Source organism: Solenopsis invicta, chromosome 1, assembly GCF_016802725.1.
Source record: "Solenopsis invicta isolate M01_SB chromosome 1, UNIL_Sinv_3.0, whole genome shotgun sequence".
Lineage (NCBI taxonomy): Eukaryota > Metazoa > Arthropoda > Insecta > Hymenoptera > Formicidae > Solenopsis > Solenopsis invicta.
In genome coordinates, this window is record NC_052664.1 from 18529114 (window position 1) to 18555553 (window position 26440).

A 26440-nucleotide genomic window follows, 5' to 3' on the forward strand; every position below is an offset into this window, starting at 1 on the left:
GTTACATGCTCAATGAACAGAAGCGAACCGGCACCGATGAAGAGACGACCGGCGAGGAAATGTCTTCCTTTCACCTCCACCACTGCATCGGGCCAGGGATCTTACATGGGCCCGGCATCGAAGGACTGGAAACGCGCCCGCGGTTCCGGTTGGTGGGGTCCAACATCGATTGGTGGCATGTCCCACGAAGGTGCTGGCAGTATGAGAGACGACCCATGAAAGTAACAGTGCGCCTTCCGTCTACCTTCGCTGAGCTTGCGGCGCGATCGCCAGATAGACCGAGCCAGTCGTACGTTCATCGTCCTGGAGAACGGTGTGCTCGCGCCTCGTCCCGCAGGTACCAATAGCGCCGTGTCGTCCTTCAGTGTCGTCGTACAGATACAAGGTCGCGAGTGCAACAGCGATTGCATTTAGTCGCTGTGGACCCGCGCACATCTCGAGCGGATGTGACCTGACGCGCGATGTGTGCAAGCTGAGCTTCTCCTGAAGATCGCGACTAAATCACCGGGGGATTAGACCAAGCGACAAACATGGACTGGGTAAGGATGGTCTCATCCTCAATCGATGATGAATCGCGTCATTAAACAATTCCCTTGCGACCTAATACCTGCGGCTAATACTCAAAAATCACTGAAAGTGTCTGATCTCTTGGGAACCCCAGGAAGTTAGAGTGTCGTACTGGACACTGGATCAAAATAAGACTGACATGTTGAATTTAATATATAAAGAAGCGATATTTAATTTTACATTATTAGATTAGAAATCGCTTCATTAATTCCACGCGTCTACAGAAAGTTTATGCGTCTATTGAAAGCGTTTGTGATTTCTCTGAAACCTGTTTAAATACCAATCGAAATGTCACGTTAGGCGCTGGATAAGCTAAGAATATATAGGAAGCGATTTTTAATTTCCTTTTCAATAGAAATCGCAATTTATTTTCTTTAACATAATGTATCTGGAAAAGACTTGTTCTGAAAACTGATAAGTTTCTCTTTGAATGGCTTTCTAGTCGAACTAGAATTGAGTCACTGGAATTAGAATAAGAATTAGACTTCAGCGAGGAAAACAGAATTTCAAAGTCGATATCTCCAACTATTCTTTAATGATTGATACTTTTCATTAACAGTAGATAACATTTGGCGGAGACAATGGTATGCGGCCTTCGATAGTTCTTGCAATCAAAAAGAAACATGCAATTCTCTCTTTCGTTTCTATTCTATTGCAACTACCTCATTAATCTTTCCTGTAATTATTTCTAATTTAAAAAAGTATTTAAAAATGAAAATAATCATTTCTCGTCGCGCAATTTCGTAATAACGATGTTGCTATAAACATTCTTTTTAAATAAATTACACATATATTTTTAGTTTGGCCCACAAAAAAATCGATTTTACTACTTATTATCGAATAAAATTAGAAAAATCTGGAATTAAAAAAAAATTTTTTTACTCTTGAAAATAATGGATTTTCATTGGAATTATATTAGTAGTCAGGAAAATTTTTGAAATTTTATTTTTAAATTTAAATTTTACATCTCTCCTTTTTCAAAAATTGTTTCTTCGATCATTTTTTTGTTGATAATGCAAAATCGATTAGCAATAAATATAACATACATACATGTCCACATACATTTTCTTGTAACTCGCGAGTTTTTATATAAAAAAAGATTACAAAACATCGTTTTAACTTAGCATTGCGTGTTTAATCAGCTTTTGAATGCTGTACTTCCGGTAAAAAGTTAGATTCGTGTTATTACAGATAAAAATCATTGTGTTATCGCCATATTATATTTTGTTTATTTTTCTTTAATATTATCTTAAATTTAAACTTTATCAAAACAGTGGTTTTTCTTTGTGATTGCGTATTTAATAAATACTAAAAGATATAACGAAATATATTTATTTCAAAATTATATTAAACAATTCTATGATTTTGCTTAAAATTTTGAGTAAAATTTTTGGAAAATCCGAAAATTTTTTTTACAAAATTTGAGTAAACACTTTGTTATTTTATCGACTTTTTGCGTAGATTTTGATTTATGACATTTCGCTGAACGTTCGATAATTTCTTTGCTACCCAGAGAAAAATAAATTATTTTTTTAATTAATACGATTGATTTTACGCTGAGAAGTTTTACGCAAATTATTTGATTTAAAAAAATATTAGAATACTATTCCAATAACTATTTTATGTCAAACCAGTAATATTTACTTGTTTGATGTAATAAGTTATATAAATAGTACAAATAACATATTTATTTGAATTGCGTAATCTTTTTTGTCAGTATAGCAATAAAACATTTCATTCAGCTACACTGAGAAAAAAAGTTATCAAGTAATTAACTTGACTAAATTTTTCAACCCGATTATATTTTTTTCAGTTCAACCATTTATGTATTTGACTTAAGCACATGAAATACTTGAACTTCAGCTTGAGTATTTATATATTTAACTTAACTACGTATATATATTTAATTTAAATACCTAGATGTTTAAACAAAGAAATTTTGTCTTTTTTCAAGTTGAAAAATTTAGTCGAGTCAACAACTTTCTTTTCTCAGCACATGCACATTAATTCTACATATAAAATTTGTGAATGTCACTTTTATAATTGCCACCTCTAGGTTTTCTTTGTGTTTTTCTTTGCGTGTAGAATATGTAGAATCTTTATACGCGACGCTAACGACGGATGCGCTCTCGGAAAAGTAACACAAGGACTACGCCTAGGCGGGAAGTGCGGACTTTCGTGCGCGAGATGTATGTTATCTACGAATCAAACACGGACGGCGATGCCTGCGCCCAGCCGTTTCGCGGACTCGCGAAAGAATAATGTTTATTTGGAAACCACCGCACAACAGGTCGCTCCCTGCGAGCGCGGGACTCGCATTTCGCTTGAATCCGCGTAATTACACCTCGTTACACGCACGACTCGCAATCCTCCTTCTCACTCTGGGAGTGTGTTACTGGAACGTGCGATGCGTAGATCCAATTTCCGTCCGAGCGGGTAACTATTGAAATTGCATCAGCGCTAATGAGAAATCGTATCTGATTTCTGCGGTCGCAATCGCGGTTCTGTCCCGATACGATTCCACGCGCGACGCAATCCGTTTTGGCTCGATGAGGCGATCGAGGAGGTAAAAGTCGCGCGCGTCGGAGACTGAAATCGAATTCCAGAAGGAAAGATCTACATTCGCGTTGAGTAATGTACAGGCGAGGGAAGCATTTGACTTGCATATTCGCCCCGCGGTATCAAAACGCGATTACAAACGCGATCGGCGTGGAAAAGGAACCTTGAGAACCGAACGAGAAGTGCAGATCTTATGGGCACGTCCGTAAGGTGTAGGCGCTCGCGCCTTCTTCTTTTTTTTCTTTTCTTTTTTTTCTAAACTCTTTGCATCTCACTAGTCACGCTTTCAACGAGTCCGCGGCGCTAATGAGCACGAAAGTGAGAAGGAATGGAAAGGAGACGAGGAGAGAAAGGAATATCTTCTGCGAGCGCGACTTCTAATCTTATTCTAATCGACGTAACTAACTGAAGAGTTGGACTCCAAAAAAGAAAGTAACAATGTTATGTATTAAAAAAGACTTGGAAGTTTCACGCTCCGAGTTCTTTTTTTTTTACAAATTAAAGAAGATATTATGCAAAATATGTAAAAGTATGGAACTATACGTTCCTTTTTAAGAGAGTAAAGATGAAAAGTGAAAGATGGCATTACATAATGTTAACATATTTATTCATGTTAATTATTTCATCTAGTTTTTTTTAATGAACCTATAATTTATTTCGATTTTTAACGACGTTTGCTCACGGCCACAGGCCAAGGAATATTTTCTGCGATCGCGGCTCTTCATCTTATTCTAATTAGCATAACTGAGAAGTTTCCAGAAAAGAAAGTGACAATCTTATTTAAAGAAAAAATAGGCTTGAGAGTTTCAAAGTCTCCCGTTTTTTTTTTTTTAAATAATATTGTGCGCGAAGCATGTCCTCCATACGAAAAAACGGTTTTGTTGAAATAACTAAAAATTTATCTGAATATAGATTTAAAAATAATTTTATTGCACTATCAAAATAATTAAAAAGATGTTCAATAATAAGCAATGTTGCAAAAAGTTTTGACATTTTAGTATCCAACTTGAACATCCTACATAGTAAATTATTTTGATGGTCTGTAACAAAATTATTTTCAGATATAGTATCCCTTCAGATTTAGTATTTCAAATCTGCATCCAGTTCAATTTTTAGATGTTTTAGCAAAAACGTTTCTTTCTTCAATAGCCATATTGTGCAAATATTTCATAATAACGGCATCATGAATTGATGAAAATTTTGCAATAATTGCGTAAAAATGATACGTTAGAAATAGAATTTCTAAATAACATTTGTTAAAAATTTGACAAATTTAAATTCGAGGTATAAATATTTTCCAATTATTTAAAAAAACCATTTTATTCTTCATTTAAAATGTTACCATGCTAAGTGTGTAATATTTCATGCTGCAATATTTCGGCATTATAATTTAGGAATAATTATACACTTTTATAAACACGTATATGAATTAATTATATTTCTAAACGTTTTAGATGTAATACAACTAAATTTTTTTTTCAATTACTAAAAAATTTCTTTCTAAATTTAATTTTGCAAATATATCATTAAGATTAATCGACATATCTTCATAGTTTTGCGGAAATACTATTCCGAAATTATACACGCAAACAGGTACCAATATTTTATAAAAAATTAATACTTTCACGTCTGTTTTTGAAAATAAATTTAAATAATTGCAAATTTATAATTTTTATGCAAGAGTTCGTATAATCATACAATTTAATAAATGTTCTATCAGATCGTTCTTTCCATATAGAAAGAAAAATACGGTTCTTTAGTAGATTAAAAGTAAAAGTGGAAAGTGAAAGATATCATTACGTAATATTAAAATGTTTATTCTCGTTAATCATTTCATCTATTGTTCCCATTTTTTTTTAATAAATCTACAATTTATTTCAATTTTTAGCAACTTTCGCTGACGGTTAAGCAATATCTTCTACGATCACGATTCCTGTAATCTTATTCTCATCGGTATTATTCTTATTCCAGCTGAAGAGATCCAAACAGAAACTAATAACATTATTTTAAAAAAATAAGCTTGAAAATTTCGAGCTTCAAATTTTCAGCAAATATAATATTGCGCGGAATATATACATATAGAAACGAAATAAAAATATAATTTTTGAAAAATAAAAATAGAGAATGAGAGATAACGTTATGTAACATTAATATTTATTTGTATTTTTGTTAATTAATTAATTTATCATTTATCTTTTTCTAAATCTACAATTTATTTCGATTTTCAGCAACTTTTGCTCACGACTATACTTGTGGTTATTACATAATCGCTGCAAGTTAAAACATCAAGTATCACGATGATAAAAAAAGCTGCGCTACCAGTATAATTTTAATTAACTGCAGTTAAAATTTTAAACAGTGAAAATAGAATCGAATTTATTTGCGTAATCTCATTTCAACGTGTGCGTGGAATGTGTATATATAATTACGTTTTGCTATTTCACATAATGGACGATAAACTTACTTGCAAGATCGTTGCGCATGTTCTCCATTTTAAAACAAATTTTTATGAGATCTTTGCGGGAAAGATCATTTATTCACGATATTTAAAGAATTCGATTACTATAATTAAAATACTTAATCGAGACGCTACCAATTATGTTCTAAATACATCGATCTTCAATCAGGAGAAATGATACAAATTGAATGCAAATAATTCTTTCCACATGAAAAGAATAATTTAAAAATATAATAAAAATTATGCATAGACACACATCAAAATATGGATAATTTTTAAGATATGACATATCAGTATAACAAAATTAATATCCATATTACTTCTACATACACTGAGAGAAAATGTATTAAATTTTAATAAATATTTATTTGAATAGTTACAATTAGAAATATTTACTAAATGTAAATAAATATTTATTTAATACAAGAACCGCTTTTTATTTAATTTAAACTTAATTTAATTTAATTTAATTTAATTTATTCATTTACCTTAATTTAAACTATCATTTCTTTTAGTAAATAATAGTATATATGTATCGTAAGTATATTTCATTGCAATTATTCAAACAAATATTTATTAAAATTTAGTAATTTTCTCTCCTAGTGTAGAACAGAGTCTTGAAAGCAATTTGTAATTCAAAGTTATGTGCGTGTGTGTTTAATAATTGGCATAAATAATTAATTTTATATTACACAATTTTCTTTCCTCTCTCTTAAATTTTACATTTTTTACTTGTATCACTTTTCTTAAGAGGAGACGATATCCTTTATACATCTTCTCTCTCACGCGCGCGCGACACATGCCTATCTTTTACATCTTGAATAAAATATCGAGCAGAAAATAGATCGTGCATTGCGCGATTAATTCGCTCGCTTTCTGCGACGTAATAATTCTGGAAAGGATATCATCGTAATCTAGAAGGTGTTGGTAAGAGAACCTCTTACCGCATTCCTCGCAGCGATAGTAGATTAATGTTGCAGCAGAGCGGTGCAACTTCTCAGGATCTACGCGCGATCGAATGTATCTCAAGGCGCGAGCGGGTTCGAGCACTTCGAGCTGCATGGAAGAGATCATTTGAGGGCACGATCTACGCGCATATCGAATACCTGGGAACGATCGTTCGGCTTCCTCCCGACGTTGCTGGAAGGAAGGAGGGGTCCCACCTCGTGCCGTCCGGCTCCCCCCCCCTGGCGTTGCACTCGCAATGCACTTCGCTTTGAGTCGTTGCACGCCGCAAAGAAGGAGCGAACGCGTGTGGCAATTCGATTGCAAAATCGACCGGGAGGTCGTAATAATCCTCCCGTCTCGTCCCGTCCCGACCGACAGATCGACGCGGAGCAATTTGCATTTGGTAGCCGCGAAAAAAATCAAGCCTTAATCTCTATCCGATGGAAAATTAAACAGCGGACGGACTTAGCTGTCGCTTTTGGTCCCAACTGCACGAATTATTCTGTGTAGAATTATCTTTCTATAAGCGCTACAATATTCCTCGAATATTATACGAACATTATTAAAAATTAAAATAATATTAAAATAATATCCCAAGAATATAATATTTTTTAATATTATAGAAATATATTAATGTTATATGTCCGTTTTAAATAATATTTGTGGTATATTATTTCAATATTCGTGGAATATTATGAAAATGTTATACGAAGATTCTTTTATTCAAAAATTAATGTAAATTATTATGCATAAAATATTTATAAACTTTATAATTATTACATTGAAAAATTACAGTGTTCTCGATAATTTAAAATATTGAATTTCTTATATAATATTCATATAATATTTTCAGGACATATAACCCACTTTTTATTAATATTAAATAATATTTCAGGAAATTTCATTATTTAATATTAAATAATATTGTAGCGCTTATAGGGCTGTAGGTCGTGACTTATCTGTCATTCTAAAGCTTGCGATTATTAAATAATAAATAATAATATCAGATAAATAATATTTTTAAACAAATAATAGTTTATAAAATTACAGATTTCTCCTTTGTTCTAAAATTTTGAAATCTTTAAAAATTTTTTCGAAATTTATTGATAAATATCTTATTTTTTTAAGTAATACAATGTATTTCTTTAGAGAAAAATTGATGAACTTGTCGGATTTTACTTTTAAGAGAATCTGTGATATGTGAATATCTTTCTGGTAATTAAACCGGTTTGAAATTAAAGAACACACCCTATCTTTCGGTTGGAGGGTTGTGCGTCATCGTGCGCAGCTTCCAAAGTGAAAGCAAACTTGCACTTCACTCGATCGAGAGGCGTCGAGACGCGAGGGATTTTAATGCCTGTGAAGACCGACCTTCGCAGTTGTTCGTGATGACAATTCGACCTTCGTCCAATCCAACGGCTATATTTGCATGCCCACGAGACGCGGGAGGAATGTGTGAAAGGCGCTGGGATCCCGGAATGAGAAGTTTCCTCGACTTTTAGACGATGAGAAAAACGAAGAGTCTCGGGGACGGAGGCTGAAATAAGAGACATTGGGAAGGTCGGTCGACGGTCGACCTTTCGTAAAATCGATCGTGGCTCGGGGCGAAATCTTTCGTCGATGTTAAATGCTACTTAATGGTTTGCTACTATACGGAAAGAAAGGTTTTACCAAAGTATCTAAAAATTTAACTAAATGCACACCTGAAAATAATTTTGTTGAACCATCAAAATAATTAGACTGTTCATGACTGTTGCTAGAATGTCAAAAATTTTCACAGCATTAATACAGAATTATTTTGATGGTCCAACAAAAATTATTTATGGATCTGTATAAAACCAAATTTTTCAGCAAAAAATAAAATATTTTTTCTATTAAGCATAGGTCTCACAATCAGCTGAACATAATGATTGCTGTCATATACATATCTGAATTTTTATATATTATCTACTTATCATTTAATATTTAAAATATTAATTTTTTAACAATAGATAAATTAATAATTGATTATAAGAGCTAGCACAGGACACTTTTGTGCAATTAATCAATTCTTTATTAAAATAATTGATCGTAAAAAAAGTTTGCTATAAATGCTAATAACGCATATTATAATAAATATCAAAAACATTTCAACTCACATTGAGTCCTTTTCAGTTCAGAACATTGATTATGTCTTGTAACATGTAATCGTAACTGTAATCATAACGGATACTAAAGGTCCATGTCCACAAAAATCTTACTAGCCTCTAGTATCCGTTATGATTGCACAATTGGGATTACATTCCAATGTTAAAAGACATAATCGATTTTCTGCACTAAAAAAAAAAAAACGCAAAATGTGAGCCGAAACATTCACAGTATTTATTGCAATGTGCGTTATTACACGGAAAGAACAATCTTGCTAAAATACAGATCTGAAAATAATTATGTTGATGCATTAAAAAATTTATATTGGACGTTTAAGCTGACTGCTAGAATGTCAAAATTTTATGTAACAGTATTATCATGGTTGAATATTTTACATAATTATTTTGATAGTTCAACATTAAATTATGTTCTGATCTGTATCTAGCTAAATTTTTAGATACTATAATAAAATTGTTCTTTTCGTGTAACATTTATAACAAACGCCCTTTACTATGAACAATGAACTAATTAATTGCACAAAAATATCCTGTGCTAGCTCTTATTGGTCAATTTATCTATTATTAATTTTAAACGGAAGCCAACAAAATGTCTACCTAACGCTCGTAATTGTCAAGAAACTTCACAGATTGATATAATTTAGATCGATCTTTCTACTTTTAAAATTACATATTGTACGCGAAAGACAGAATATTTTTTTAAATTTTATTCTTAATTGATTCCCACTCTTTCCTCTCAAACTGTTTAAAAAGAAGGATATTTAATTGAAACAAACAAACACAAGTATCTCCTCAAACCATCTTCTCAAGATTGTGAAAACTCTGATATTACCAACCTTATTCGTTTATCAATATTCGAAAGCTCTGGCATCATCTCCATATTAATCTTCACCAAAAATGAGGTAGAAAGCATTTCTTAATCGACAACAAGTTACTTCACATCGTGTTAGTATACAGAATATTTTATTCAAGAGAAAATGCTCAAGATCAATTTATGTTCAAGAATATTTAATTAAGAAAAAAAAAAAATTGGTTTTTGGTGTAAACATAAATAAAAATTCTTCAGTAAATATTATAAGGTTTATAAAATTGATATAAAAAATAAAATTGAAATTAAACACTTTCTGTTGTCTTTTTTTAACGAAGAATTAACGATGTTCGTCGACTGTGACTCAAATCGTTTCGTCGTCAAAGAAGACTTAATTGCTAGCATAATCAGTCTATTAATTCTCTACGAAAGAGAACGAGAGTCCGAGTGGCCTCAGGGCAAACTCTGTAGAAAGTAAAAGTGAGTGAAGCATAGTTTTCGACGACGCGACAGCTCAAATCGATTTTACGTATTCACCTACGAGACAGCAGTGAAATAACTTCAAATCGCCATTTAATCGACGTTGCAATAACGACAATTAAAACGATAATTTTATTTCATAACTAGCACATAACGGATGTCAAAAAATAACGACAGAGATATTCTTAATGTTAGAAATGTTGTGCTGATACGTATATTAATTGAAAAATTCATAAAAGGATTAATGTAATAAATTAAAAATAAATGTTAATAATTACGAGAGAGTTGTAATCATTTGAACTTCTTATTTTAGATACAAATTAAATGTAAGTTTAGTCTTAACATATTACACATTGCAGTTACATTAATACTACGATATTACTATTTACGTACTTGAAAAATTTTATTAATGACTTCATCTCTAATGATGGAAGTGGTGCGTGAAGATTAAATTCTATATTTTAATAGCATGCAATGCGGCCAACTAGTAACGACAGATTCAATCGCAATCGCCCGCGCACCACCAGCATTCTGGATGGAAATAAAAAGATTATAGATCAAGAATGTCGCTTGTACCTTTCATAACACGAAGCTATAAATGTTCATTCACTTGATCGCAGCACCATTAATTATATAAATCCGAGCACTGACTCTCGATATTAAAATAATCGACTATGTTAATTTTCCATACAGCATGGATAGTCACATACATCCAGAGATGTGGATAAACTAATTAACACCATGATTACAGCATTAAGTATATTATTACATGGGAAAAAGAATCTAATTGCATAAATTGCAAATCTAGTAGGTTCAACTAGAAAGATACAAATCAGATACTTATTATTAAATCTATCAAACGTTTTAGCTATGAAAATGAAAAATTCAATTATGATAACCAGAATTCTAATTACCAGAAACACTTTGTATATATTTCTTGTTGGTATAGCAAAACACTTTTCTCAATGTAAAAAAAACACAATTTACAAAAATTATAAATCAATTTTTCTTTTTTAGACTGACACATTGCAATACATCCGCAAGATAATATTTTACGGAAATTATTGTAAATAATTTTAAATAAATTAATTTTAAATATTTACAATAATTTTTATAAAATATCCTGCGAAAATAATACTATTGATCAATCTAAGAGAAATAAAAATGATATAAAAATTAATAATGGCATTCGATAGATTATACAATCATTATTATTCCATTATTCTCTTCTTCAAGAAAATTAATATTAATTTTGTGTGTGTGTGTGTGTGTGTGTGTGTGTGTGTGTGTTGGGTAATTTAATTTGTCTTTATATAAGACTCATTTTCTTCAGACAATATATCGTGAACAACCAGATATCTAAATATCGTGAATAATTAAAAAATTACTGCATATGTTGCAACGCGATTAATTGTTTAAGCAATTCGATCGCTGACAAAATCGCTAAGCTGCCCGTTTGGCTGCATTCTTGAGTTATCTCTTCAAGGAGCAATAATAATAGCGGAGCCGAAAGAAAGGCCGTGGCTAAAAATAGCCACGGACAACTGGGTTTTTCTTGGCGTATCATGTAAATAACGACAATATCCAAAAGAGACACGGTTGTTTTCAGTACAACCTTGGACGTCCAGAAATCTGGTTCTGGAAGTACGGCGATGCGCAGGGAGCGCAAAAGGCCAACCGGGGTGTCTTCTGTATTATTATAACGATAGCTCCACTTGGTAAACGAGTTCTATTCTCGCGCTCTGCCTTCGTTCTCCGTTTACTCCCGCGGGATACAAGTCGATAAGACTTGATATAAGGAGAACATTTAACTTGAAATCCCCGCGGCGACAGCACAAAAAATTTTCGATTTGCATAAGGCATCAATGAATTATAATTAGGCGCAGTTAAAAAAACATAGTTGAAAAAATTTATATAAAAATTATGTGTATAATACGCATGCATATACACATATAATATTTACAATTATAATGCATTTTTTAACATCAATAATTTTCCTTCTATCCTCTCAATAAAATGAGTAACATTATTGGCATGCGTTTTACGATCAACATTTTTTTTTAACAGCGCCAAATTATATTTCACTGTACTTTATGCTTATGCAAATCGAAAAGTTTATGTACCGCCGTTGCCGAAATTTTAAGTTAAATTTCTTCTTGTTTTAATTTATATCGACTTTTATCTCGCGAGAATAAATGAAAAACGAAGGCACAGCATGAGAATAGAATCCATTTACCAAGCGAATTTATCGACTAGCCTTTTGTACTCTCTGTGCGTATATATGTATATAAAACATAAGGATAAAAAGAAAAGAGAAAGAGCAATATATATAATTCGCAATTAAGTTTGATCATGGTCAACTCGCTTGACCATGATCAAAAACGCAAAACTTTATATTTCTTTAAAATAATTTTTCAATGTCTTCTTTCAGTCATTTATGGGAGGTAACATCTTAAAATTTCTATAGATAGTCGTCAACTTATTAAAAAATAATGATAAAAGCAAATATAATACAGTGTCATTTTAAAATAAGTATAAATACGTAAAAAAAATTAAGAATCGTAATTAAAAAAAAAACAAACTTTATATAATTCGTTTATATGTCTATGAAGAAATAAAAGAAGCACGGTAAATATATTTCTACGACGCTAATATTTTCTGTTTCCAATCTGGAAATGTTTATGGCTTCTATTGATAGTGAGCAATTTGATGTGTAATAAAGCGTGTGTAATATATCGTTTATTATCGAAAGGATTATTAGACGTCATATCGATAAATACTCGTTAAATTATACTCATCGGCGCTGCCGCCCGGCAAGATTATCGTTCACGGTACCCGAGAAAGGGTACAACGGTGCGTTGAGGCGTGTACATGAAGAGAAGAACTCGTATTCTTCGAAAGTTATGGGAAGAATTAACTCGTTAACTACCGAAGAGTCCAAAGAGAAATTTTCCTCTCCGTGTCTCTCGCCACATCAGTTAATTGGTTCAATCGACCTTTCGCGATATTTGAGGAAATATTGTCGACGTGCAATGTATCACATTATAAATGTTCAGGTATGAAGTCAATAAATCTGCTCTCATCCGGGTAGAACACACATGGTAAAAGCTGGACGTGATCAAGCTCCTCGTTCGAAAGGATGCTCGAAAGGTTGAGGTCGATTTTATGATCCCTGTTGTAACTATACATATATCTAATCACGGTCTACAATTATCACGCTGAAGATAAAGTAATATGAAAATGTCACAGCCGTTCCACTAATATAAAACGTCATCGACATTCCTAACTTTCGCAGCAGTTTCGAACCTCAGATATTGAATGTCGTAAGAATAATATTGATGCTAAACATTTCTTCAATAAGATTATTATTAAAAAACAGAATTGGAAAGTAATGCGTTATATTAAGAATTAAGAAAAAATATTACCTCAGCCAGGTTAATATTTTTTGCAATAAATTTCTTTACAATTTTCGGGATAAAAGAGGATCGTAGAGATGCGTGTATCAAAATGATTACACTCATTAACAATTTAATTTCGTGATATTACACACACACACACACACACACACACATATACACACACACTCTCTCTCTCTCTCTCTCTCTCTGAGTTATTCTTAAAAAAAAATGCGTTTTAAGTCCGGCAAATAAGTATGCAGCGGTTTGAGGAATCTTGTAAATGTATATAAATTTACCTAGAAAATTATTGAGCACTAAGAACTGCTTTCGACCGGTATAACCGTTCTCGTTAATTGAATGTGTTGCTACACTTCCCAATTATATTAAAATTTTGTGTGTATTTTTAAAATTAGTAACGAGTAACGATAATGAATTACTTTTTACAAAAAATAATGGTAACAGCAATGCGCTGTTTTTTTTGTGTAATGTTTTCCAATCCTGATTAAAAGTATTGTCAGAAGAACGTTCCGTGATTTTGGAGTACCTTACAAACTTAATTTTTTAAGTTTAATCTTTTTATTTTCATTGTCACAGATAAAATTAAAGATCAGTCTCACATGTTTACAGTGTCGAAATATGAATTCGCTAAGATTACCCTTCGTAGATCGATTTATTAATGAATCATCGCAATTTCGTCACGTGATGCAATTTTGTGTGTATATGAAAGAGCGAGAATGAAGAGAGACGTGAAAAATATATGAGTCAGAAAGAATAAATTATGCCGTGCACGAAATAATACGGATACCGATAATATTCCGTTCCTCAGTTATTTCTCGAGCGGTCGAACGCGACGACTAGTTGGTATTTCACCGAGAAAACCACAATTAGTATACTGGTTCAGCCGGTATAATTACCGAATAATTAAAAGAAATATATTTATTATATCGCTATGGGCGAGAGTCGTCAATCAGCGGAATAATTCGGTGTCGATGCGCGTACAATCAATTTGCATACATTATTGTTCCGGTTATTATCACTTTCCTTTTATGTGCAGCGCGGCAAGACCGTTTACGTAATATCAAAGATATTCTTCATAGAGCAATTATATAATTATCGTGGCAGGAATACCGTTTATTCTAATTGAGTGAAATCGTTATTATTCATATCTGTACATCACGTACCCGTACCGTATATTCTTAGACGCCAATCGAATATAAAAATTCTTTGCAGTACACTCAACGTTGAAATATGCGAGTTTTTTAATTTGCTAACGTTGCAGTTATTTTATATCGCTGTGCGAAAAAAAGTAATTATGCGAAAGTTGTTAAGTAAATAAAACCGACTCCAATTAAAAAAAGGTTACAAAAATGATACTTTAGATAAGAAAAATAAAAGAGAAGTTGAAAATGAAGTAACGTTGTTTTAAATTTTCTTTTTTACACGCAATCTGTCCCTATCTCTTTTTCTTTTTTTCTTTCTTTTTGCCTCACGGATTTTATTCATAACGATTATGTTTTTATTCGAGTAGCGTCTTCGTGTAGTAATAAAAATAGGAATATTTATAAAGATTAATAAATTTGAATATTCAAGACACACGGGGTTCCATTCTGATATTTATTCTGCATACACAAATCCGATAAATGCAGGATCCAGCTGCATACGCGTATTGCATCCAGCAACGACCAGAGTTGCATACCTGCACGTCTTACTCGTTGTAGAAACCTTTCTTCTCGCTTATAAACGCCAAGAGATTCTCGATGAACTCGCACACAGACAAATCAAATGAACGCTTACCGAGCTGCACTAAATCGCACGTATGAGCACTAGGTCAAAGTTAATTGTTCCACGTTAAGGCGAAAAGCTACTTGATTATATTTTCATAAATTTGAAACAACCGTGTTAATGGTCATAAAAAATGACAATAAAAATAAATAAAATAAAATTTAACACGTAAGGTCACTGCACAAGTCGTTAAACAATTAACAGTAAATGGTAGTTAACAAAAAATATTAAAATAAAACTTCAAAATAATAAATTACAAAATTAATTGATATTTTTTAAATCTATTTTTCATACAAATTTGACTAAACTCGTCACATAATTTTTTTAATTAAAAATAATGTTATTAAATTATATTAAATCATTTTTATTTTAGCAATTATAATATAGTGACTTTATTACGCACTATACTGCAATTAATGTACACTGAGAAAAAAAAGTAGTTAAATTTTTTAATTTGATTAAATTTTTTCAGCTGATGTATTTATGTATTTGTCTTAAATACATAAAATACTTGAATTTTAGTTTAAGCATTTATATTTAATTTAACTACAAAAATACTTGAACTAAAAAAATATAATCAAGTCGAAAAATCAAGTTAACAACTTTTTTCTCAGATACAAACAATTATTGCGATTATAATAAACCAAATTGAAATAGTAATAACACCCTATAAATATGCTACAATATTATTTAATATTCCTGAAATATTATATAAATATTACATAAGAAGTAAATAACATTATTTACTTCAATATTTTAAATTATTGGGAATATTATAATTTTTAAATGCAACAATTACATAAAGTTCATGAATATTTTATAATAATTTACATTAATGTTAGAATCAAAATAATATTTCTATAACATTTTTATATTATTTCACGAATATTGAAATAATATACCACAAATATTATATACTGCAGATATTTTTTAATACAATATTCCTATAATATTAAAAAATATTATATTCTCGGAATATTATTTTAATTTTTAATAATATTCGTATAATATTCTGTGAATATTATAGCGCTTATAGAGTAGTAGATAGTAAATAAAATAATAATAAAAATTTGTGACAAAATTTCGTACAATTTAATTTCTTTTCTCGGTTCAGAGAGCTTGCAGGTTTGCGATCACGAAAAACACGGAAATTGTTCAGATTTCCGAGCTCTCCGGCCCCTTTCACCGAAGCGTAAGAGTATTTTTGCGAAATAACATGAGAAATTGTCCCAAGTGCCCCCTAACGATGGAAACGACCGGCGATGTCCAGCGGTGGGACGACGATAGCGCGTCGAAAGCACGACGAGAACTTCCGTTCCGGTTACGAAACTGCCAGAAAGTTAGCAATGACCAGCCCAGCGGGCTGTGCTTGCCGGTCGCCGGACGATCGTTCGCGCGCGTGTGTGCGTGCCGATACGCAGCAGCGCGAGAACGCGAACGTATAATCGCTCGAGGCTCTCCCTTGAATCGCTCGCAATATACTCGCTTTCCAAGGATCCCGGCATCGTAGAAAGTTATTTGACATTTAGAGGGGCCCCGGAGTTTTTCGACCAACCCCGCATATGCATACTTTAGTCGCGCGCGCCGCGGCCGAGCGCGTGTTATTACTCTCCGCGGGGGTACATACACGTTTATGTACGCGGGAGACGGCTCGCGGCGGAACGAATGAGATGATTATCAGGTCTCCGCGCGATTACAGAAATGTAACGTGCAATGTAACACTTTAGAACGGCCGAAGACAGAATTACATTCGCGTTGTGATGTAATTATTTTAATTAAAGACCAGCTACTGGTGGCTTTTTGTGCGTTACATCAAGCACCGTACATGCTACTTAAAAACACAATTAATTACGGACTTTGTTTAATTTGCGTATAACGTAAGAATTAGGTTTGTTCTTTTTAGAAACCACAAGTTTAAGAATGGTTACACCCATTTTGACAAATGTATTAATATTTCTACGTTAATTAAATTATATCCCATCAATATTTTAAAAAATATTTTTGAAACATTTGAAAATTATTTTTAAAATCGTTAAAAATGATGGATAAAGTCCCCTTTATTTCTTTAAAAAAAGAAAGTTTATTTTAATAAAAGGATAATTTTTAACGTTTGGAAAACGTTTACGTCAACATTTGAAAAAAATATATCTTTTAACATCAAATAAATGTTTAGAGAATGTTTCTAAAAATTATCTTTTCATTAAAATGAACATTTTTTAAATAAAATAAAGAGTTAATTATTTTTGAAAATAATTTTTAAATAATTTAAAAATATTTTTCAAAACATGGTTTACTACTGAGAAACATATGAAAGCTTTATAACATTCTATTTTTATTAAACAATATATTTTTACAGTTTACTTACTTTATTTTTTATTATTATAATATAAAAATCTCAATTTCTTTGTAAAAGCACTTAAAGTATTCAAAATTGATTTATGCGAAATTTCATTGCAATTCTCAGCTCAGTTGTAAAGAAATAAATATTGTTAATTTATAGAACAACTAATCTCTGCATCACAATAAAACTTATAAATCATCTTGAATACTTAAAATACTTACATGTCAAAATTGTATAGGACACTTAAGCATGATGCTATAAAAGGCATTGACATTCTAGCAATTAGCTAAAACGACAAATATAAATATTGTAATAGTTCAACATTATTATTTTCAGCTCTGTAGTTTCAACAAAACCTTTTCCGCGTAATAAATATTAAATATTTATTAAGTCAGGAAGCGCTATTAAAATTAACGAGATTTTATTATCTATTTATTTCCTCGAGACTTTGCGCATCGAACTTCTTCGTGAGTTGGCTTCAAGAGACTACTTCGATGCCTCGTTAAAACGATGGAATTTGCAGTTGCTTTTAATTTCTCGTTTAATGCCCGTGAATGTCGAAAGGACATCCGGTAGTTCCCGATACACGCCGTCTCAGGTGTTGTAAGTTTCACTGCAATCCGAAGGAAATAACTAACAATCATAAGTCATCGCGCTCGCGGCTACCTTCGAGAGACCGGTCTTCGGAATGCCTTCATTTCTGTCCGGCTCATTAAACCTCGTCCAGGGTCCACGGAGAGGCGCGTTAATTGTTATCACGATGGCGAGCGGCGTACCGTTACACGTTAACGTAACGTATAACGTTAACGTAACGCGAAACTCGCTGCCCGAAACGCGGCGCGAGAAAGTCGCGCCGCGTTCTTTCTTCTTGCTTTCTCTTTGCACACTCATTACGTAACGAGGAGCGGTCGTCCGCTCGTTGTCCATGTGTGTCCATGGCGCTATTCATCCGTCCCAATGCGTATCATCGATCTTTATTAATACCCCCATCGAGAATCGCCCACGATCGCCCGTTGAGTGGACCCGCGGGCTGGGAACAAGTGCATCGTGCACTTTACATTTCTGCGTTACATAAGCGGTTACAAGCGGAACCGGCATTCGGTGTACGCGTAACACCAAGATAGACGGATATTTTATACGGCTGCTAGATTTAGTTCGCGCATCTCACGGCTCTGTGAAAGCACTTCTGAATGAATTGGGTACCTCAGTTCCCAGGGATACATGCATTTATCACTTATTTAATTCCCAGAATATATACATCACTAAAATAACATAGTTTGGCTGTATTCGTTTCGACAGCGAAAATACGGCAAATACAACGTCTTCAGTCCAGCTATGTAGCAGGATAGAACTATTTTGTAGTTAAAAGTATAAAAAAATAGATAAATATCTGTAAGCGCCACAATATGGCGCTAGAATATTATTAGAAATTAAAATATTTCGAGAATATAATCTTTTTTAATATTGTAGGAATATTGTATTAATGTTATATGTCTGTTTTATATAATATTCGTAGTATATTATTTCAATATCCGTGAAATATTATAAAAACGTTCTATAAATATTATTCTTGTACAAAAATTAATGTGAATTATTATGCATAAAATATTCCTAAACTTTATATAATTGTTGCATTTAAAAGTTATAATATTCCCAATAATTCAAAATATTGAAGTAAATAATATTATTTACTTCTTATATAATATTCATTTAATATTGTCAGGAGTGATATAATTACTTCATATTAGTATTAAATAATATTTCAGAAATATTATTTAATAATATTGTAGCGCTTATAGGGATACTATCTTGGTAGACTTTTAAGTGCAAAATAGCTTCACCAATAGTTGTATCTAATATCGCAGCTAAAATATAGCCATAGCTACATAAATTGTTCTTTCTATGCAGGAATCATTTTTGTCGATCTTTGACACTTATATTTTTCTTAAAATTATGACAGCTAACTTTGGATGATGAATTTATATTCAGTGAGCAAAAATTATGACAATCTCTTTACAACGAAAGTTGTGTAGTCAAATGGCTGCAATGTGACTGTGATAATGTTACTGCAGACTTTTAAAGCTTCATGCTACTTAAACATGTAACTTATAAAATATTTTAAATATTTATGAAGATTCATATATATATATAAAATTTTATATGTTATACATAATGATAATATAAATATATTATACAAATAACATTAAACTTCAAATTTATCACAATGGAAATTTCAGAATTTGTTGTATTGAGAATTTTTTAATTAAGAATGTTATCTTCGTTTATATCCCAGAACATTTTTACATCCCTTAACAGTCTTTATTTAACTTTTATATTTATTCATTATCACAAGAGTACAAACTTTCCATTGTTTACTACATTTCATTGACATTTATTGATGAAGTCACCAGCTATCATACCGTTAGCTCATTATTCGTTAATAATATGCGAGAGATCGAATGCTACCAAAGTTGGGACGAACTCGCTATGAATTAATTATTTGCGAAACTCTCACTTTGGTATGTTGTATTATACGTCTCCGGCGATGATGAATTATTAATGAGACGCACCATTTTTCCCGTTGCAGGAGGTGCGAGCGGCGTCACTGATTCTCTGCTTGGGAATTCTGCTCGCGACGATACAAGATGGTAAGTCTTTCGCAAACTTTCAACTTTAAAGGCGTATTTTTCCATGAGAGAGAGACTGTTAAAATTTTATATTTTTAATTATTTTATGTTTTTAATTACGTATAAATAATCCAATTGTGTACTCTCCATTACCAACTCTTATACTTCGATTTTCAATTGGCTATCTCTTAACAAAAATTTAATTACATGCCACCTTCTTGCTGCCAATTTTTCAATTTTTTAAATTTACTAATTACCTAACAGATTGAAACTTTTTTTTTAAGTACGATTCAAGCAATCTTCTCCGATCTTCGAGGGACACCTCGTATAGTTTCGTACGAGTGATAGCAAATAAAATTTTTACGTCAAAATTATTACATAAAATAATGATAATCAAAGCTTTACGTGATATCAGGAAAGTAACATTTATGCGTTTTAAAAGTAAATTATAACTTGCAATAAATTTTGAAGAGCGCTTATGAATCGTCAATGTAAGTCTCATCTTACGAAACAAACCGTAAAGCTGCATTTATCCGAATCCCTAGCACTTAGCCGCCTGTTGGTGTATTCTGGAAGCGAGACGATAATCGTTTCCATGCTGCACGAGAGCAATCGGCACTGCAACCGAGAGTGAGCGAATTGGAATGGGACACGCGAAGAAAACGAAAGGGTCTCTCGGATCGCTCGTAAAGTACTAGTTTTTCCAGCTGTCTGGGCGGCCATTCGCTTTCCTGCAAAGTCCCAGGAAAAGATCGAAAGTTTCACTGAAGGCTTGTTATTAGGCTCGATTCTTTTGCAGATACTCTTAAAATCAGGAATTACTTTTAATTGATTTACTCGATCTTTTTATAACATCTGCATATTCATTGGCGTTAATCGTGTTACGATATAAATAAAAAAAAATAGTAATAGAAATTACTTTTTGTATATGTTATATGTGTATTACAGTCTTCAGATTTCTTGTTTGAGATGAATTTCGTTTCTAAGAAATGTAAATTTTAGATCCAAATTCAAATTTACCTTATGAATCTATTTAATATGGAACATTCAATATAGAATATTTAAAATGGAAAATTGCAAAAAGCTATCAACATTTTTCGATATATATCCTTGTTAAGAAAATAAACTTTCTTCTGGTACTAATTGTAAATCAGCCAATAAAACATGAGCGAACACATAAAAAGCCAATATTAACTACGATAATTTTTCATAAATTATATAATTTTTAACTTTGTGTCGATCATTTATAGGTCTTGAAAAATAGTCCTAAAGCTCAAGCTGATATCACAAATTAAATTAAATTTAATAATTCAATTAATTTATGCTTACAATATTGATGCTAACAACAAACAATTTTTATTGATGCTAATAAGCATGTTACAGCGGTAAATATCACTAGATTTAGTAGTCGAGCTGGTAAAATGTTACAGAATGTGAAAAAGTCCAGGTTCAAATCTAATTGAGATAACATTTTTCGTATTAAAATTTTTACAATTTCTCTCTTTAAGAAATGCTCATCAATATTATTAAATTGCTTGCCAACTTAATCTGTGATATTATGTATTTCGACTTGAACTTTAAGACTGTGTTTTATGACTGACAAATAGCTGAGTGCTAGAAAGTGCATAATTCGTAACTTTATTATTAGGTACCCAAACCAGCTTTAACCGATATTGACTCTTTTCACTTGCTTTTCTATTAATTTTATTTTATCGAAGAGTCTGTTGTCAAAATTAAAACTAACAAGAAAGAGTACTCTGGAACATCTTGTACAATAAATCTCTTAATAATATTCTTTATAATTAAAACTAAATATATTTTATTTCTTTTATTGCTATAAAAATAAATTGATAACATCAAAAATAGTACTTAAATGCTTGATTTCTACAAAACAAAACTCAAGCCAATTTAAAATCGGTTTAAAACAATTTGATAAAATGCTTGGGAAACATTGGGTATTATTGGGTACTACAATTTTTATGTTCGAAAGTTTCTCAGTTAATGCTCGCGCGATTATTTAAATGTTCAAATGCTTCGTAAAGAATTATCATTCCCATAAATCGCGCGAAGAAGCCGTAACATTTCTCACTATGGACAATAATGCCCGAGAACGAGCAATAATATGTGGAGACTTCCACCAATGCAATGTCTATGCGCTTTCAATAACAGCGCTTTCCACATCATGAATTAAGATACAGAGTCATGCCGTGATTTTTTTTTCTTTACAGTCGACGGGCAAATCCGGAAAAACACGCGATCACGAACAAGAGCAGAGATCGCGAGCCTCTTGCTCGATATTATCTACGCTATTATGGATCGCGGCTTAATACTATTATATACCGTTTGTATAATGCCAATATATGTACAGCGTGGGATTGTTGAGAATACTTTCTTGTTGGGCGTTGTTGCAGTGAAAGAAAATCTCGATCGTAAATATCGTTTCAGTATTTGCGATGCGGGTGAAGGCAATAAAATATACGCATAAAAAAAATATTAAACATTAGTATCAAGTTAAGACTAATATTTTCCATTTTATAATCATTGTTTCATATATAAGCAAGAAATTATACTCTTTATATATGAAACAATATGATAATTTTGCTTGTATATCATTTAATCTTTTTTAAAAAATTTAATAATCTTAAAATTGCAGCAAGATATTATTTTTATTTTTTATCATCTGAAGTCACACTATGATTACTTTGATAATAATATTATTAAAAAATTTTAATTGTTTGAAAGAGAGGAGTTTACATTGATATTGTTATTTTTTTATCCGACATTTTTTCTTCTCAACTTATAATTATTAATGACAATTAGTGATTAAAAATTAGACTAATAAGAGTCAGCGCGGGTAAAAATGTGCAATCACAAGTATTAATATTATACAAATTATTTATTTATTCTTAAAACTACAAACGAACTTTCGACTCGCTTTGAAGTCATCTTCAGCGTAACAAAAAAATTAGAAAATTCTAGCCGTCATCAGTCATCAAAAACGAGAAGCAGTCGAGTAACCAACAGTTTGTCAAATCCGTAGTGGCATTTTTACCCATAGCAGTGTCGCAGGAAATGACACTTCTCTATATAACTATTATATGTTTTGTTTTAGATAGCAAATAATTATCTTAATTAAGACTGTATTATTAATAAAAATATATTTTTCTTGATAAAACTAATAAAATTTTTTTCCTGTAAGCAAATTGTGTCTGTTTAACGTGATAGTAAATGTATATTTAATATTTCAAATATAAAGATATTCTCAATGCAAAAGTATTCTTTTGTATTGCACGAATTAAAGATTTAATATGTCATGTATATTCTCAACGCAGTGCTCAGAATCCTCAATTAACGTGAATAATTTATTTTTAATGAATTCTAAACTTGTTATATTATCTTCACGAGAATGTGCCCGATAGATTGTAATAATTATTTAATTTTACTATCCTTACTATTCCATTTAATGATTAAGATGCAACAAAATAAGATTTGTCGAGATTACTCTTAAAATTTTTAACCACGTTAATTATTTTACATACATTTTTGTAAAATATGTTAAAGTATGAAAAATTACGTTTAGTTACAGTCACATTTTATGGACATTTTATTTTTTAACTTAAATATAGTAACATACTAAATATGTAAGGAAAATTTATGAGATTAATAAATCATCCTAATGTCCAACAAAGTTTTATTCTTGTATACTTTAAGTTTTATACTTGCCTTAACCGAAAATTAAAATACATTGCCTTGTAATAAATTATTCTTTATGAAAGATTTCTAGAAATTCAAGGTGCGATATAAAGATTTTTATGAATGTTTTGCGTACCTTTATAGTAGCTCTTGAACGTTTATGTACGTATTTGAATAATTGTTGCTTAGGATTGTTAGCATGGATTAAAACTGGTATAATTTTAGGTCATAAAAAATAATCTAAATAATTTTCATGTTTACGATTTTCGCACTATTAATTTAGAAACATATACATGTACAGAAAATGAAAAGTATCTTGAAATCTATCGAGCAACTTGATTTTTTATGTGCAAAACAATTATTTTAGATTAGAAATGGATATTTATTTGCACTGAACATAAAATTATACAATATAAACAGTTAGGTCGTATAAATGTTTGCTGAAATTTTATTTTTCCTATTTTTCGAAAGTATTTCTAGTTTATAGACTAGTTTGACGGATAGAATCTATAATTAATCATCATGTACACCGAAGTTGATGTACTTTCCAATAATTTCGAAAAATTACTCTGCTCTTTCTTGCACGCGGACATAGATTTTCGAATAAGCTCGACGAAATCGCACCGATTTCGATCAACGTCGCCCGGGGATATTCTTCGACCTCGCCAAAGTGTCGCCTGGTCTCTGGTCAGGGTCAGTAGCAGGCCTCAATTTGCAGGCACAGCGCGTGCATTGTTCCTACACGATGTTCGGCCTCGTTTCACGCACGATCGGTGAAAGCACGACGGATAATTCGCGGACGGCTCGAAAGTCCCCGTTGCGTGTAAACCAAACGGCGATCGCGGTCTCTCGGTGCTCAAAGTCAGCCTTCGTAGGCGATTATGCGCGTGCGAAGCGGGGCAACGAGATGCATACCTCACAATGCATAGATACACGCATTCGGTTAATTAGCCGCTTGGACGGCTAGCGGGAAACAATATTCGTCTCGTAATACTATCTCTCACTTTCGCAATGCCATTTTCGATCGGATTACGTGGCCCGTTGTGGATGATCGTAATGTTCCGTTAAAGGAAGTTAGATTAATCGTAATGATATTCTCGATAACACAATCTAATCCGATTGATGTAATCATGACGTTATAAGATATTATTATTTTGAAATTAGAAGATTGAACGTTATCATCAGAGAAATTCTAATTCTGAAAAGATTAGATTTTCTATAACTTTTCCTTATGAGCGCGTAATATTGTTAATATTAAATAATATTCCTAAAATATTAATAAAAATAATAATATGTCCACTCCTGATAATATTATATGAATATATGAAGAAGTAAACAATATTATTTACTTCAATATTTTTAATTATCAGGAATATAACTTTTAAATGTTATAATTATAAAGTTTATGAATATTTTATAATATAATGTAATTCACATTAATTTTTGACCATAATAATATTTGTAGAACATTTTCATAACATTCTACAGATATTGAAGTAATATACAAATATTATGAAAAAAACGACATATAGATAACATTAACACAATATTCTCATAATATTAAAAAATATTAAATAATATTTTCGAAATATTCATAGCAATATTAATTTAATTTTTAATAATATTCGTGCAATTCGTACAAATATTTTAGGAATATTGTATACTTATAGGTTTTATAAAAAAAAACAATCTAAAATAATATAAATAAATCAAATTAAATAGAGTTCATTTTCTATATGAACTTGAAATGATGTTTTAAGAGTAAAGATATAAAAATATTAAAACGTCAGAAATAAAATAATTTTAACACATTTCTAATTTTACATCTTAAAACTTAAATTCATCCGCAAATTATTATAATATATTGTAAATTAGAACGCACTGAAGATAACTTTATTATAGGTTGAAACGTTTACATAGTCATTTCCGTTAGGTATAATTAAATTTAAATATAATAATTAGCACGTAGAACTTTCCAAGTAGCCAGCTAACGTTATTTGTGGACATTTTGACATCAAAATAACTACAAATAACATCAGCTTGCTACCTGGGCTGTTTGACTCACTTTAACTCATTTAGTCCTGTCATTTTTAATTTATCTCTGAGAGCATACATTATTTAGATTTCATCTAATATTGTCCTTATAAGTGCGTATATGTTAAGAAAGTTATTGTTTTTGCGGCATAAGTTTATTTATTTATTTATTTAGTATTTTTTAAGAAAATATAATACACGCCGGAAGGATACATTTTATTTTACGCGTAGCTAAACTTTTATAAAAATCGGCCACACTTTCTATCGTAAATCATTTGTACGTTCGATGATCGTTATATCTTTGTCTAGGTAGGAAAAAGTTTAGCCGGGTGTCAGATATGCGTTTTAAGTGCCATACCGGCTACGCGAGCTGAAGCCGCGATGCTATTTCTTCGCGTGCATAAACGAAAGTTAAGTCCCAATCGCGTGTCAATTTCTCCCCATGGCAGCGTTTTCTCTCGCAGCCGTTTACGCATTCGCGGCTCGCGAGTGTGTGCGAGCGTAGAGAAGCGCAGGTGTATGTACACAGGAGTCCCGGACGGATGCGCGTGCATTTAATTCGCGATCTCGCGGACCGCGCGTGCATTTGGCGGCCGCGGTG

The 26440-nt window shown here is 31.7% G+C and overlaps 1 protein-coding gene across 2 annotated transcripts in view; it reads left to right on the top strand.

Annotated features, from left to right (window-relative positions):
* The first annotated feature begins 238 nt into the window (after positions 1–238).
* LOC105201236 (mucin-5AC) overlaps positions 239–26440 on the top strand; it is a 47427-nt gene continuing 21225 nt past the window's right edge. For both annotated transcript variants that reach the window (XM_039449328.1, XM_039449333.1), the window contains exons 1-2: positions 239–539; positions 20073–20133. In XM_039449328.1, coding sequence (XP_039305262.1) covers positions 531–539; positions 20073–20133 — 70 coding nt within the window. In that variant the 5' untranslated portion in view covers positions 239–530. The remainder of the gene's footprint in view (positions 540–20072; positions 20134–26440) is intronic.